The sequence below is a fragment of the Homarus americanus genome, unplaced genomic scaffold (genome assembly GCF_018991925.1).
Source record: "Homarus americanus isolate GMGI-L3 unplaced genomic scaffold, GMGI_Hamer_2.0 scaffold19918, whole genome shotgun sequence".
Lineage (NCBI taxonomy): Eukaryota > Metazoa > Arthropoda > Malacostraca > Decapoda > Nephropidae > Homarus > Homarus americanus.
The window spans coordinates 435,712-449,008 of record NW_024744038.1 but is presented as its reverse complement, the minus strand read 5'-3'; the positions used below and the strand labels follow the sequence as shown (position 1 = coordinate 449,008).

At 39.5% G+C, this 13,297-nt stretch overlaps 1 protein-coding gene across 1 annotated transcript; it reads left to right on the top strand.

Annotated features, from left to right (window-relative positions):
- Nucleotides 1-3,707: 3,707 nt before the first annotated feature.
- LOC121877620 (dual specificity tyrosine-phosphorylation-regulated kinase 2-like) lies at nt 3,708-5,184 on the top strand. Its single transcript, XM_042383424.1, has one exon. The coding sequence runs from the start codon at nt 3,976-3,978 to the stop codon at nt 5,182-5,184; it is 1,209 nt and encodes a 402-aa protein (XP_042239358.1). The 5' UTR covers nt 3,708-3,975.
- The last annotated feature ends 8,113 nt before the right edge of the window (nt 5,185-13,297 follow it).

Below are 13,297 nucleotides of genomic sequence, written 5' to 3'. Positions count from 1 at the left end.
CTCAGGTCTTGTAGCTGTTTTATACATGGCAAAAACTGGGAAGTGATCTGAGATATTGTTATAAATAATTCCACTTGCTAGATTGTTAGGAGTGTTGTTAGTCCAGATATGATCTATCACAGTGGCAGAGGTGGCAGTTACTCTAGTGGGTTTGGTTATAGTGTTGAAGAAGAGTTTAGAATGACAGGTAGCAAGAAGGTCTAATACTGAGGATGAAATCTCCTGTAATGTAGTAGTCTTTCCTCTCTGAACGTATGATAGTGATAAGCTCCGAAATTTTATCAAAAAAATTTCTTACATTAGTGTGGGGTCTTCTGTAGATTACTCCTACTAGGATATTTCGTGTGTCATTACGTAATTCAATGAAAACACTCTCCATGTACTCCTCCTGAACCTTTAAATCATCTCTTGCAGAAGTGTTATACTTGATATCAACATTTAAGGCGACACCACCACTGTGTCGTGACGTGTTGACTCAGTGTCTATTATAATTAGGAATGTTATACAAATGGTCAGTATCGTTAGTGAGGTTGGTCTCACAGAACCCAAGTACATCAAATTTGTGGGCAATAGAAGATAAACACTGATCTAAAAAGGCATATAGATGAAGGGGAATACTGCTGATGTTATGGCTAATCAAGGAGAAGGAATGGGGTAGTAGGAGACTAGAACTAAACTCGGGAGAGTCAGGAAAGTAATAGTTACAGTTTGGGTTGGTGTAACCCAGTGAGTTTTGTAGAAAGACATCAAGATCGATATGAGGGAGTATTGTGTCGACACCATGGGTAAAGGGGTTGTAACACATACGAGCTAGCACATCTAAGGGAATGACACTAGCATCATCATTGTGGAACATTGATACTGATTAAGGAACAGTAAAAACTCAGGGTCACTGAGGTGTGAAAAAGGAAGATCTAAGAATTATAATAGTGGTGGGGGGGGGGGTATTGTACTCATCAGTGCTATAACCAACAGAATTAGGATGACCGGTACTGTTGAGGGTGATTCCCAGATGGAGTGGGAGGCGCGCCTGTCACTCGGTTTTGAGGGATGCTGGTTTCCACCACAGAGGGTAGACCTGCAGTACTTGAGTTGACCGGCAAGGGGGGAAACTCCTCAGGTGATAGCGACAGTGGCTGGTTCCCCCTCAGTGGGGAGGGGGTTCTCGAGGGGCTTGGGGGGATTGGTACAGCGGGTGGGTGAGTGGGCGGGTGTCCACTTGTCCGATCCCTCACAACAAGGGTTTTATGACTGAACGTCACGTGTTTCCCTTGTTTCCTGGCTTCTTTAAACTGGTCCATTTGTTGTAGATGGGCTTTAGTCGTACCTGGGCAGAGATCTTTGTTGACGAAGATAGTGGTGCCTTTCAGTTTACTGCGTTGATAAAACACTTTGTCGCGGTCAGAGGGGGATGAGAATTTTGTTATGATGTCGCGGGGACGGGAAGAGTTGGGTTTCCCGACGCGTTGAACACGGTCAAACTTTACTTCAGCAAGTTTAAAATGTTCATCCAGCAGGCGTGGAATTTTGCGTTGGGATGGTTCCCAGTTCTCGTGGATGTCTTCAGGGATACCGGCAATCCTGAAGTTGTTTCGCCCTATGTCATCCACATAATCCACCCGGTCTGCTGTTGTCAGTTCCGTGTAAGAATTCTTCGAAACCCGAGGTTGATAGCTTTGTTGATGATTAAATTGTGGTCGACTAGGTCAAATGCTTTGGTGAAGTCAATGAAGGCGGCAGCCACAGACGTTTTTCGTTTTTTACAGATGGCGGTATATGTAGTTGAGAAAGCTGACAAGACAGTGAGTGGTGGAGGAAGTTTTCATATTGCCAAATTGCTGAGGATCTATGGTGTCTGCAATATCAACATAGGCCCAGTTAAAAACGAAACTCACAGATTAAGCTGGGTATTGGGGTGTGTGTGTGTGTGTGTGTGTGTGTGTTTTCAATACCTTTCATAAAGTTGAGTGTCAGTCGCCTTCACAAAGTTTGGTGACCGCAAGGATAAGATGCCATCTTTGGGTGTTGAGATAGAAACATTTTATCCACTGGGGCGGACTTGTGTGAATAACTTACTTTAGATTACGTTAAGTTTGGTTACATTAGATTATGTTAGGTTAGATTTGATTAGCTAAGGTTAAGTTATGTTAGGTTAGATTAGGTTAACTTAGGTTATGTTAGGTTAGATTAGGTTAACTTAGGTTATGTTATGTTAGGTTAGGTTTCATTGGGTTAGGTTAAGTTAGGTTACATTAGGTTTGGTTAAGTGAATGTCTTTAACTGGTATGGGATTGACTCTGTAAAGAGAACTTATTGTGCCTATCTACTCCTGTCCTGTCTGTCTGTTTTGTTATGGGGGAGAGGAGAGGTAGGTGGTTACATACTGTAGCTTCCTACACTGATGCATGCAAGCACACGCACACACGCAACACACACACACATACAGTACACCTATATATTTACTGTAGTATAATGGAAAGGTGTGGTATTAAGAGAAACGCATTATGAAATACTAGCTGGTGTGTGGCACTGTTTCACGCACCTAATTACACCCGTCCTACATATTATGGCTTTAGGCGAGATTGTCAGCTGGTTGCTCACAGATCGAACAGGAGAGTCAGCTGTTTCTGAAATAGTGTAATGGAAGACAAGCTGAGCAGAAGTGGTCAATACGGTTATACACTAAATCTCACGGTTCTGGCGTCCCCTCGGCCAACCATATGGCATCCGTGAGAGTTTGGGTGCGCGCGCCTGTCTGTGACGTCACATTGTTGCCGAGGTATGATGATTACCAAACCATACCTTTGCATACATAGGGGTGACATGTTTCCTTGAGGGAAAATACAATTTATATTACCAGGAAGAGTCAATCTTGTTAGTAAACAGTTGGGGTACAGGTGTGTTTGGACATGTTTCATCACTGAGGGAGGAATGTGCTTCCTCTCAGCTAGTGTTTACTTAACAAAGAACATGGAGTTCATCAATTTGTTAGATATATCGTTATGGATTCTTTCCTTTACAACTATCACTTTCGCATATCGTATTACCATAAAATTTCAGTAAGGAAATGTAGTAAGCATTTTTAGCAGCAAATTTAGATTTCTTTTGATAGTTAACAGTTGTATGAAATTTGTCTTTGTTTTCTTCATGCGACATATTCAATTAATGATGTATATTTCCTTATAATTCAAAGTTTAATAAAGATGCGAGTAGGAAGGGTATATCTTATTTGTATGTACAGTAATGTACTTACATTTAATAAAGTTTGATTTCATTTAAAAAAAATGTCTCGCATTACACAAGTTGTTGCCATAAAAATTACGATGGACAAGAAATTAACAGTGAACTGATTGTCACACATGGTATATTTACAAGTCCCTCAATTAACAGTAAATGACCTATATTTATCACCATAGAGGCAGGCATATAAATTATGTCTACTGGCCCACCTTGGCAGCCACTGGAAACCCGCGCATGAGAGTTTATTGGTGAATCTCTTAGAAATAATTATTATGATATCAAATGTGTTATATTACCAAAGTGTTTTATACATATCCAACAAAAGATATTTTGTGTGGTAATTTTGAACCTCTGGAGTCGAGACGAAACTACAGTGGTTGAGCTCTGGCAACATTGACGCGACTGTGATTGGTCTACAAGTCATGACGTCAGAGGACATTGACGTGGTCTCCATTGTTCACCGTTCATGAACTGAGTCTCTTCTAGGTTCTCTTGGTGGAAGGAGATGTGTTGCGGTGTGTTGTGTTTATGAATTTAATGGTATTTAAAAGAATCACAAATGAAGCCTGGCGGATAATTTTACAATATCTTTAGAAAATTGGTATAGTTAAACGCACAAGTGGAGCCTGGAGGCCGAGTTAGTGCGGTGTGTTAGTGTTTTAGTGGAGTGCGTGGAGTGGCGGTCGCTGTGAGCATGGCCCTCGACTGTCTGGAGGAGATGGCGGCTTCAGCGCTATGATATGTGCGGCCACAGATAGGGAGGCGGCCTGCAGGAGTGTGGGAGGTCCCGGCGGTGGATTGGGAGGAGGAGGTGGAGTAGGAGGGTTGCTGGGAGCTGGTGGAGTGTTTGCGGCCATGCCCCTCTCCCGTACCCGATCTTTACTGGCCAACATCAACGGTGCGGGCTCCCCTGGCGACACCACCAACACCACCACCCTCTCCAACACCACCACCAACGCCACCACCGGCACCAGCGCCTATCTGGAGGGAGGGAGCAGTACCCACTTGCCGCCCCTTAAGCCTCTCGCCATGAAGACCACAGGCGCACAGTCCATCACTCAGCTCTACGAGTTCGATGACACGAATTCGAACTCGGAGCAGAACGGCCAACCAAATTCAGTGTCGAGTCAAGTAAATACGGATTCCTCAAGTCTGCCGGTGGTCCGGCCGCCCTCTGCAGACTCTAGCAGCCTCAAGAACGGCTCAACCAGACAACCAAAGACCTATGTAGCCACACCTGAACAGGTCATGAAATATTACATGAACAAACTTACCCCTTACGAACATAAAGAAATCTTTAACTATCCACAAATCTACTTCATAGGCGCCAATGCGAAGAAGAGGCCTGGTATCATAGGGTCAGGGAACCAGGCTATCTCGTCTAATTATGGGTATGACGACCATCAAGGGTCGTACGCCCACATTCCTCACGACCACATTCAGTACAGGTACGAGGTGCTCAAAATCATAGGCAAGGGGAGCTTCGGCCAGGTGGTGAAGGCCTACGATCACAAGAGCCATCTGCACGTTGCCCTCAAGATTGTCCGTAACGAGAAGAGGTTCCACAGGCAAGCACAGGAGGAGATCCGTATCCTCGAACACCTCAGGAAACAGGACAAGGATAATACCATGAACATTATCCATATGTATGATCACTTCACCTTCCGCTCCCACACCTGTATCACCTTCGAGCTCCTCTCAATAAACCTCTACGAGCTTATTAAGAAAAACAAATTCATGGGGTTCAGCCTGCAGCTGGTGAGGAAGTTTGCCCACAGTCTGCTGCTGTGTCTGGACGCCCTTTATAAGAACAAAATCATCCATTGTGATATGAAGCCAGAAAATGTTCTCCTCAAGCAGCAAGGACGCAGTGGCATTAAGGTAAGAACCCCTTCTGGTTTGGTTGACGTCAGCGTAGGTGTTGTTTGTCATTGGAATGTGTAAACGTTGTCTTATGTCAACAAATGGATGTGAAATGTTTTGATTACGTCAGCAAACATTATGTAAACACTGATTTATCAGCAAAAGTTCATAAGCTGTTTTGTTTGTCACAACACTTAATGAACTGTGTTTATGTCAACTAATGTCTTAACGCTTGTGCTGTGTACTTCATCAATTATGATAAACGATTCACATGCTTCATGTTGAAAAGTCATCAACGAATTATCGTTTTGTGCTTTAGAAACAAGCTACCGGATGTGTGTGTGTGTGTGTATATACGCACGCTCGCGCACGTGCTATCATTGCTTATCTCTGTAGGAGACGAAGGAGTGTGACCATTGATAACATTATCTCCTTGTGCTGGGAATATCTTGTTGGGTCAATTTACACTGCATAACATCACACTCAGTACATGAACATTTATCCGAGATATGTGTGTGTCCTTCAGTTTTTGAGATCTTGAAGAGATAACTATAGTGGGATGTGTTTGGATTGTAACCCTTTGAGGGCGATGGTTGAAGTAACTGAGGATGATGATCTAATAACCCTTTGAGTATGAAATTTAAACTCCATTACTCGAGGAATTAAAGCATCATCCTTAAGGGGTTAAGATAGTTCTAACTTGGTTCTCTACAACTGAACAAACTACAATATTTCATATATAAAAATAGACACGAGATGGACCTTGCATGTTCAAGTTTTCAGGGACAAAATGAGACGAATATGAAAATGTAGACATTACGCTGATGGTTGTGGGGGTCTTGCTCAGATAAACAAGCCAATTCATGCATGTACAGTATACAACAAGCATTGAGATGTGTTTTGTTTTTATTAGTTTTTCTTAGAGATGTATACATTTTGTGGTAGCTTTATCTGAGATGTATACATTTTGTGGTAGCTTTATCTGAGATGTATACATTTTGTGGTAGCTTTATCTGAGATGTATACATTTTGTGGTAGCTTTATCTGAGATGTATACATTTTGTGTTCGCTTTATCTGAGATGTATACATTTTGTGTTAGCTTTATCTTAGAGATGTATACATTTTGTTGTAGCTTTATCTTAGAGATGTTTTAGCTCAGATGTACACTGATTTTGTTTTGCATCCAAAGTGGTCAAAATTTCCTCTGGTGTACACCTTCAAGTTTACCTGTGGTGTACACTCAAATTAACCTGTGCTGTGCAATTTTAAGTTAACCTGAGGTTTACACTTTAAAGTTAATCTATATTGTACACTTTCAAATCTCCTTAGAAAAAGATTGCTCAGTTTTGTACATAATTATGTAAACATATTCTGGCGGTTTTGATTCATTTTGGTACAATTTATCAAGGCATTCGTGTACAAACATAAACTTGGAATGTTCATAATTAATATATTTGAAGCTTTGTAAGATAGTTTGTCTGCCTTAAATAGTACATATACTAATGAAATCGGGAACAAAAAGTACATAAATTGAATCCACACACACACACACACTACATAAAACTACACCTGTCACATTTACATATGCAGTAGCCTACCTGTATACTTGAAGGTAAAGTTGACATCCACTAGAAACCGAGGAAGACATTTGCACATCGTTTGGTATGATTTTTTTTTGTTTCGCAGCTGTTTTTGTTATTTTCAGTTTGACAGAACTACAGGTATTCACTCGTACATATCGATTGACGGTGCTAACTTATTAAATGTTTGTTTTAGAATAAAAAGTGATGACGAATATTTACTATGATTATTGATGTGTGTTGGTTTATATAAAGATGATATAAGAAATATTTGAAATGGCGTAAGATTGGTCATACACCAACCGTAATCTGAAATGTACAGTTTTGACTTGAAGATGTGGAGAATATTCAAGTATCATTTTGTTCACACTTTGGGTCAACATTGTTTATCTTTGTTTTGTACAACTGAACAAGTCATATCACTTAATTAACCTGAGTTGTACATTTCAAAACTGTTTTACACTTTGAAGATATAGAGAATAGTGAAGTATTATTGTGTTCAAATTTGAGATGGGTTAAGTGTTTATTTGTTCGTCGTTCATATAAGACATTGCACGTGAGATGTACAATTTCAAGTTGCTTTACATCTTTAAAGGATATATTGTACAGCTTTTAAGTATTGTTTTGTGTAGGACTGAGTTGGTTCAGCAGAACCGAGACATCATATCGTCGACCTGAGGCATCGTCTTCCAGCTGACCTCACAACCAGCTATGTTTGTTGACAGTAGACCAACGTTCTGTACATATACAGGAAGTGTTGAGTTGCTGGGATTTTATACATACGTTGAGATATTTAGGAAAATTACTTTTATGATTATAAATTTCTTGATCTGATGATACTCTTATGGTATTACCTACGTTTTTATAGTATTTATCATGCACCTCCAAGAGAGCTGCAACACTCGAAAGTTCTCAGCCATTGCAATATTTTTTTTTCATTTTGTATGTGTATTATTTTGGCTCAATACAGTAAACCATAGATAACAAACCCAGAGCTTGAATGGGTATACAATATGGTGATCAGAAATACATCGTGTGTGGCAATTTTAATGAATAAAATACCTATTAATGTTTGATAGAACACGCCAATAATAAAACCACAGGTCCTGACCCACAGAGCTCAGGTGTTAAGGGAAGGCCATAACCACTGTAGCATGCGTGGCTAGAAGTCGTTTGCAACAGACCTGACATCAAACAAGTGCACATCAACAAGTATATAGCTACACCTAACAAAGACTTTCGTGAAAAAAAGCTCAGTTCGGAGTCGTTGTAAAATTATTTATCATGAAACGCATTGAAATAAAATCGTGGCACAGTTTGCTAATTTCAACTTAAGATTAACCACCCAAAAGCTAACTTAACCTAACCCATCCAGGTAACATTAAGTCAGCTGGGGAAACACTAATCTCAAGGTGACTCAAAATGCGAAATTCAGTATATACTGTATATCATTCAGTATTTACATTCCTTTATATTCAGAGTTTGATTTATGTTTAACTACATGTAATAGCAGAGAGAAACGTTGGTCCACAAGTGCGGTTCTCTTTTCCCTCTTTTTGGAGAGGAAGGAATATCTGCCTAAAGGTGCACTGGGGAGTAGATAAGATGGTTGTAGGACCTGTGTGTTGTGTTGTCTCGTCATCTCTCGTGACAAAATCTTTCTCTGGCCTATTGTTTCTTATCTCTCCTGACAACACAAATCTTGATGGTTGTTTATTTGCTATTCCAAGTAACACCATCTGTACCATGGCCTAAACACAATGTATATATAGAGTCATAACAATGTAGGGATCACCTGAAGAACCCTCCAGCTTATTTTACCTGCAGATTAATCACTCTACCTGGGGGATTAGGGTAAAATAAGCTGGGTCGAGGAATCTTCTGGTAAAATATGCTGGGTGGGGGAATCTTCTGGTAAAATAAGCTGGATGGGAGAATCTTCTGGTAAAATAAGCTGGGTGGAGGAATCTTCTGGTAAAATAGCTGGGTGGGGGAATTTTCTGGTAAAATAAGCTGGGTGGGGGAATTTTCTGGTAAAATTAGCTGGGTGGAGGAATCTTCTGGTAAAATAAGCTGGGTGGGGGAATTTTCTGGTAAAATTAGCTGGGTGGAAGAATCTTCTGGTGATGCCCATGATAAAGAGAAAGGGATGGTACTTACTGTGTTGACGAGTTAGACTTACTGTACCTGTACATATAGAGCTGTATTGTTGATGTACTGTATATATTAAACACAGTCGTAGTGGGTGTTGATGGAGTGTGTGTGAGTGTACTAGACTTGAGATACAGGTGGATTAATGGTATCTGTGTGTGAGTAAGTGTCCACAAGTCTATGTGATTAAAGATAAAACGATAGTGACTTGAGCTGTGATTTAATTTCATGGGATGGATCTAACTCGAGCAACAAACCTAGATTAATTTAATCTGGCTGAATCACCTGAAGAATCGTCACCCCAGAGCGCATTGGGGTGACAATATTTCAGTTAGGGTTAGGTTAGTGTTGTGGAGTTTGCAATATTGTCTTTTTTAGTTTTACTTAACCTAACCTCTTAGTAAAGATGTATGAAACACAAGATTTGATATTTTGCATTTTTACTTTACCTTAACTATGAGGGGTGGAGATTCTTCAGGTGTAGCGTGCTGGAGTGACGGTAATCCACCTGGCTTGAGCAAACCTAACCTAATCACAAATTATTCGAGGACTCCGCAAAACTATAAAAAGATCTAAAAAAAATCGAATGGTCTGAAAATGGCAGATGAAATTCAATGTGGACAAATGTAAAGTACTTAGTATAGGAGATGTAAACAGGGAAACCAGATACCAGATGAACAACGATGTTATTGAGAAATCTGAATGTGAGAAAGATTTAGGAGTAATGATAAGTAGGAATCTTAAGCCAAGTAAACAATGTGTATTTGCTCGAAACAAGACTAAAAAAGTACTTGGGTTCATGCAAAGGAGTGTTAGTTACAAGACTAGCGAGGTCATCCTAAAACTATATCTTGCGCTTGTGAGACCACACTTGGATTACGCAGTTCAGTTCTGGTCACCGTATTACAGAATGGATATAGAATCCTTGGAAAGAATTCAGAGGAGAATGACAAGACTAATCCCGGGCATTAGGAACCTTGAGTATAGAGACAGGTTAAAGCATCTTAATTTGCACTCCCTCGAGAGACGTAGAGCGAGGGGCGACCTGATAGAGGTGTATAAATGGAAGTCAGGGCTAAACAAAGGGGACATTACAAAGGTACTCAAACTATCCAACCAGGACCGAACTCGTAACAATGGTTTTAAATTAGACAAATTTAGATTTGGCGCGAAATAGGTAAACATTGGTATGGAAATAGAGTAGTGGATGAATGGAACAAGTTAACAAGTTACCAAACTTCATTATTAACTCGAACGCGCTGGATGGCTTCAAACATAGATTGGATGGATATATGAGCAATAGGGGTTGGGTGTAAATGGGACTGCCCAGTATGGGCCAATAGGCCCGCTGCAGTTTCCTCCATTCTTATTGTAAGGATGTGTAATTAATTGTGGATAAGATTGAATATATTTATCTGCTGTTATTAAAATTTTCGTCACGTCTGGCCCCAACAACATACAATAACAATAATGATAAGAACAACAACAACATCCGACACACCGAGTTGTTCCTCTCACCTGTGTCAAGAACCAGTTCCAGGTAGCGTCTAGGTAGGTCAGGTACACTTGTAGAACTTAGCCTGGGTTCTGTACATCTCAGATCAATTATGTGATTTTTTTTCAGCGGTGCTAAACAAGAGTAAACAATGCTGAACCAAATCTTGAACAGAAAGATATTTAAATATGTTCTACAGTCAAGGTCAAACTGTACATATCAGATCAAAGTTGTTGTATGATTTTCTCTGTGAACCTGTTCTCATTTTCAAACATTTTGAATTTGTTCACCTGGGCCAGTTCCAGGTAGGTTACAAGAGGATGAGGTTCGTGTTGATAGTATATTTAAAGTCTTTCTTTAATAGTTCTTGTGGTTTGGTTACATTGTTGATATTTCTTATTTATATAAGTGATTTTCGTCACCATGGAACCCCCCTCCCATAAAAAAGGTTAGTACGGTACACGGTCCTTTTGGGTCGATCTATTGTAATTGTTTGTTTACATGTGGTACACTGTAGAAGCTCCCAGTTCATTGTTAACAGTGTCATTTTAAATACAGTTTTTCTCTTATTTTATTGTTTGTATCTGACACTCTAGAACTCTCAGATGCCATAGTTGTGTGTATGTGTGTGTGAGAGAGAGAGAGAGAGTCAAGGGCAATGTGTTATGGTGTTTATATGCAGGAGACGGATTTAGTCCCTGTTCACCCACGCTGCTTGGTCAGTAGCCAAGCGTTTCGGTATGCCCTCCCTCCCTCCCTCCCTCTCTACTCACCACCACCCGCCTGTTGCTACACACACATCTAGTAGCTCACACACACACACACACACACACACACACACACACACACACACACACACTCACTGTAAATGACTCCTTGTTGAGTGATACAAGGAAGCTAATCTTCCATACACTCTTACATTGATGATTGTTACCAGTACATTATGTTACAGCAGTCTGTAACTCGAGGCAGTACGTAAGTACAGTATATATATATATATATATATATATATATACGTTCAGGTTTAGTACAGTAAGTAGTAATATCAGTAAATGTATTTACTGCAATGTACACTGAAACATCTCAATAACGGACCCCGGTTTACGGCAATCCGTTAGACAGAGGTTTGAGTGTCTCACAGTACAGTACACTCATGGAGGTATACTTCCTCCATGAGTACAGTAGCCAACACAGTAACTTCCGTGTGGCACGCTAATCACCCACTGAACCAGTAACCTGATACATATTTATGGGGGTCACAGTCTCATTGTCGGCCACCTGACCACACTACCGTAAAGACATGACAGGCGAACCCTCGTCTGGCGTATGGTCGTGTAAAATATTAGGATGAAAAAGGACTTAGTGTGTGACATGAAAATACCATATTTTGTTAAAAGAAGAACTGTTATTGATTCAAAACTCTTGTGTGTGTGTGTGAGAATCAGGTGTGTGTAAACTTGACAGGACTGTGGAAGGTTTACCATGTACAGTCAGCCAAAGATGCACTGACCCCACCTGGGTCTCGTGCTCGCAATTTTACCTGACAATACTTGGTGAAGGAAGGCTGTATGTAAAGGTGATTGTGATTGGTGGATCTGTTTTCGGCTGTATCACTATCAGGATAATTATTAAACAAACCAAGGGTAAAATTTTTATAATAATAAACGATTCATTGTTATTTAAAGTCATGAGAAATATCCAAATTTTCGTATATTTGCTTAGATAATGAAGAAAATTATATTAATGAATTGGCAACTCGACTACAACCACAGCTGCCACAAGATCCTCACATCAAATTTTCCTCATTATTTAAACAAATATACGAACATTTGGAAACTTGTTGGTTATTATTGTAATTTATATTATTATTTTGAAGAGAATTGAGTGTTTAAGAGAAGATTAATAATAAGGTTGTGTTACACACACAGTCATGGGCTCGTGGGCCGTGGGTTCGAATCCTGGCGGGTTGAGGTGATGATTGTATGTAGAAGTCCGCGTGTTTATTGGGCTAATGAAATATATATATATATATATATATATATATATTGTGTGTGTGTAATACAACCTTATTATTAATCTTCTCTTAAACACTCAATTCTCTTCTCCAAAGTAATAATATAAATTACAATAACCAACAAGTATAATACACTTTCAAAAACCATCTTCAGATGTTATTTAAATTAGGTTGTTATGTTATAATGGGTTAGATTAGGTTAAGTTACATTAGCTTAGGTTGATGAGTTATTGCTAAGATACTTTAGGATAATTTGCATTGGGGTAGGTTAGGTTACATAAGGTAAGGTCAAATTTGATTAGATTTGGTTAGTTTAGTAGTCATAGTACTGGTATTCACCTATAGTTTATATTATATATACCCGAATGCTTCTACATTCCCATTAATTAAAAATTTCGAGAAAAGAATGGTAAAAATATCTGTATGGTACTAATATACCGTTCCTAAAACTCCATGACATCGCCTCACGTATTTAAGTCCTAAAAAATGGAGTGACATCAGAAGGAATTTGTGTGTGTGTATAGACTTCATGAGAAAGATGTCACCAGACTTAACATCTTTCCGTATAAATTAACGTCAGAAGTGGACATGTTGCCACTCCCAACGTCTCATACCTTATATAATGTATGAACGTCAGACATAAGACATATTATTCCCAACTACTTTTTTTCATGAATTTATATACGACTGAATCTTGCAGAAGAACAGACAGGCCCCTGGTTGTTAAAAGTATAGAGGCGTGAAGCTGAGGGCCAGGAATTCTTGGAAAATCTCCTCTGATGAATATTCGTCGTTAGTGAACATGTAAGAATGCACCTAACTGGTTGGCTTAAAGACAAAACACAGGCACAAAATCTCTTACAAAAAATAGTATTAGAGGAAAAAAGATTAAAAAAAGTATATACAAGTATACTTAAAAAAATATCATTTGAATGAAAATTACTAAAATAACT

Bases quoted from the DNA above. Each gene is read 5' to 3' on its own strand.
- LOC121877620 (XM_042383424.1), top strand. From the start codon at position 3,976: ATGATATGTGCGGCCACAGATAGGGAGGCGGCCTGCAGGAGTGTGGGA.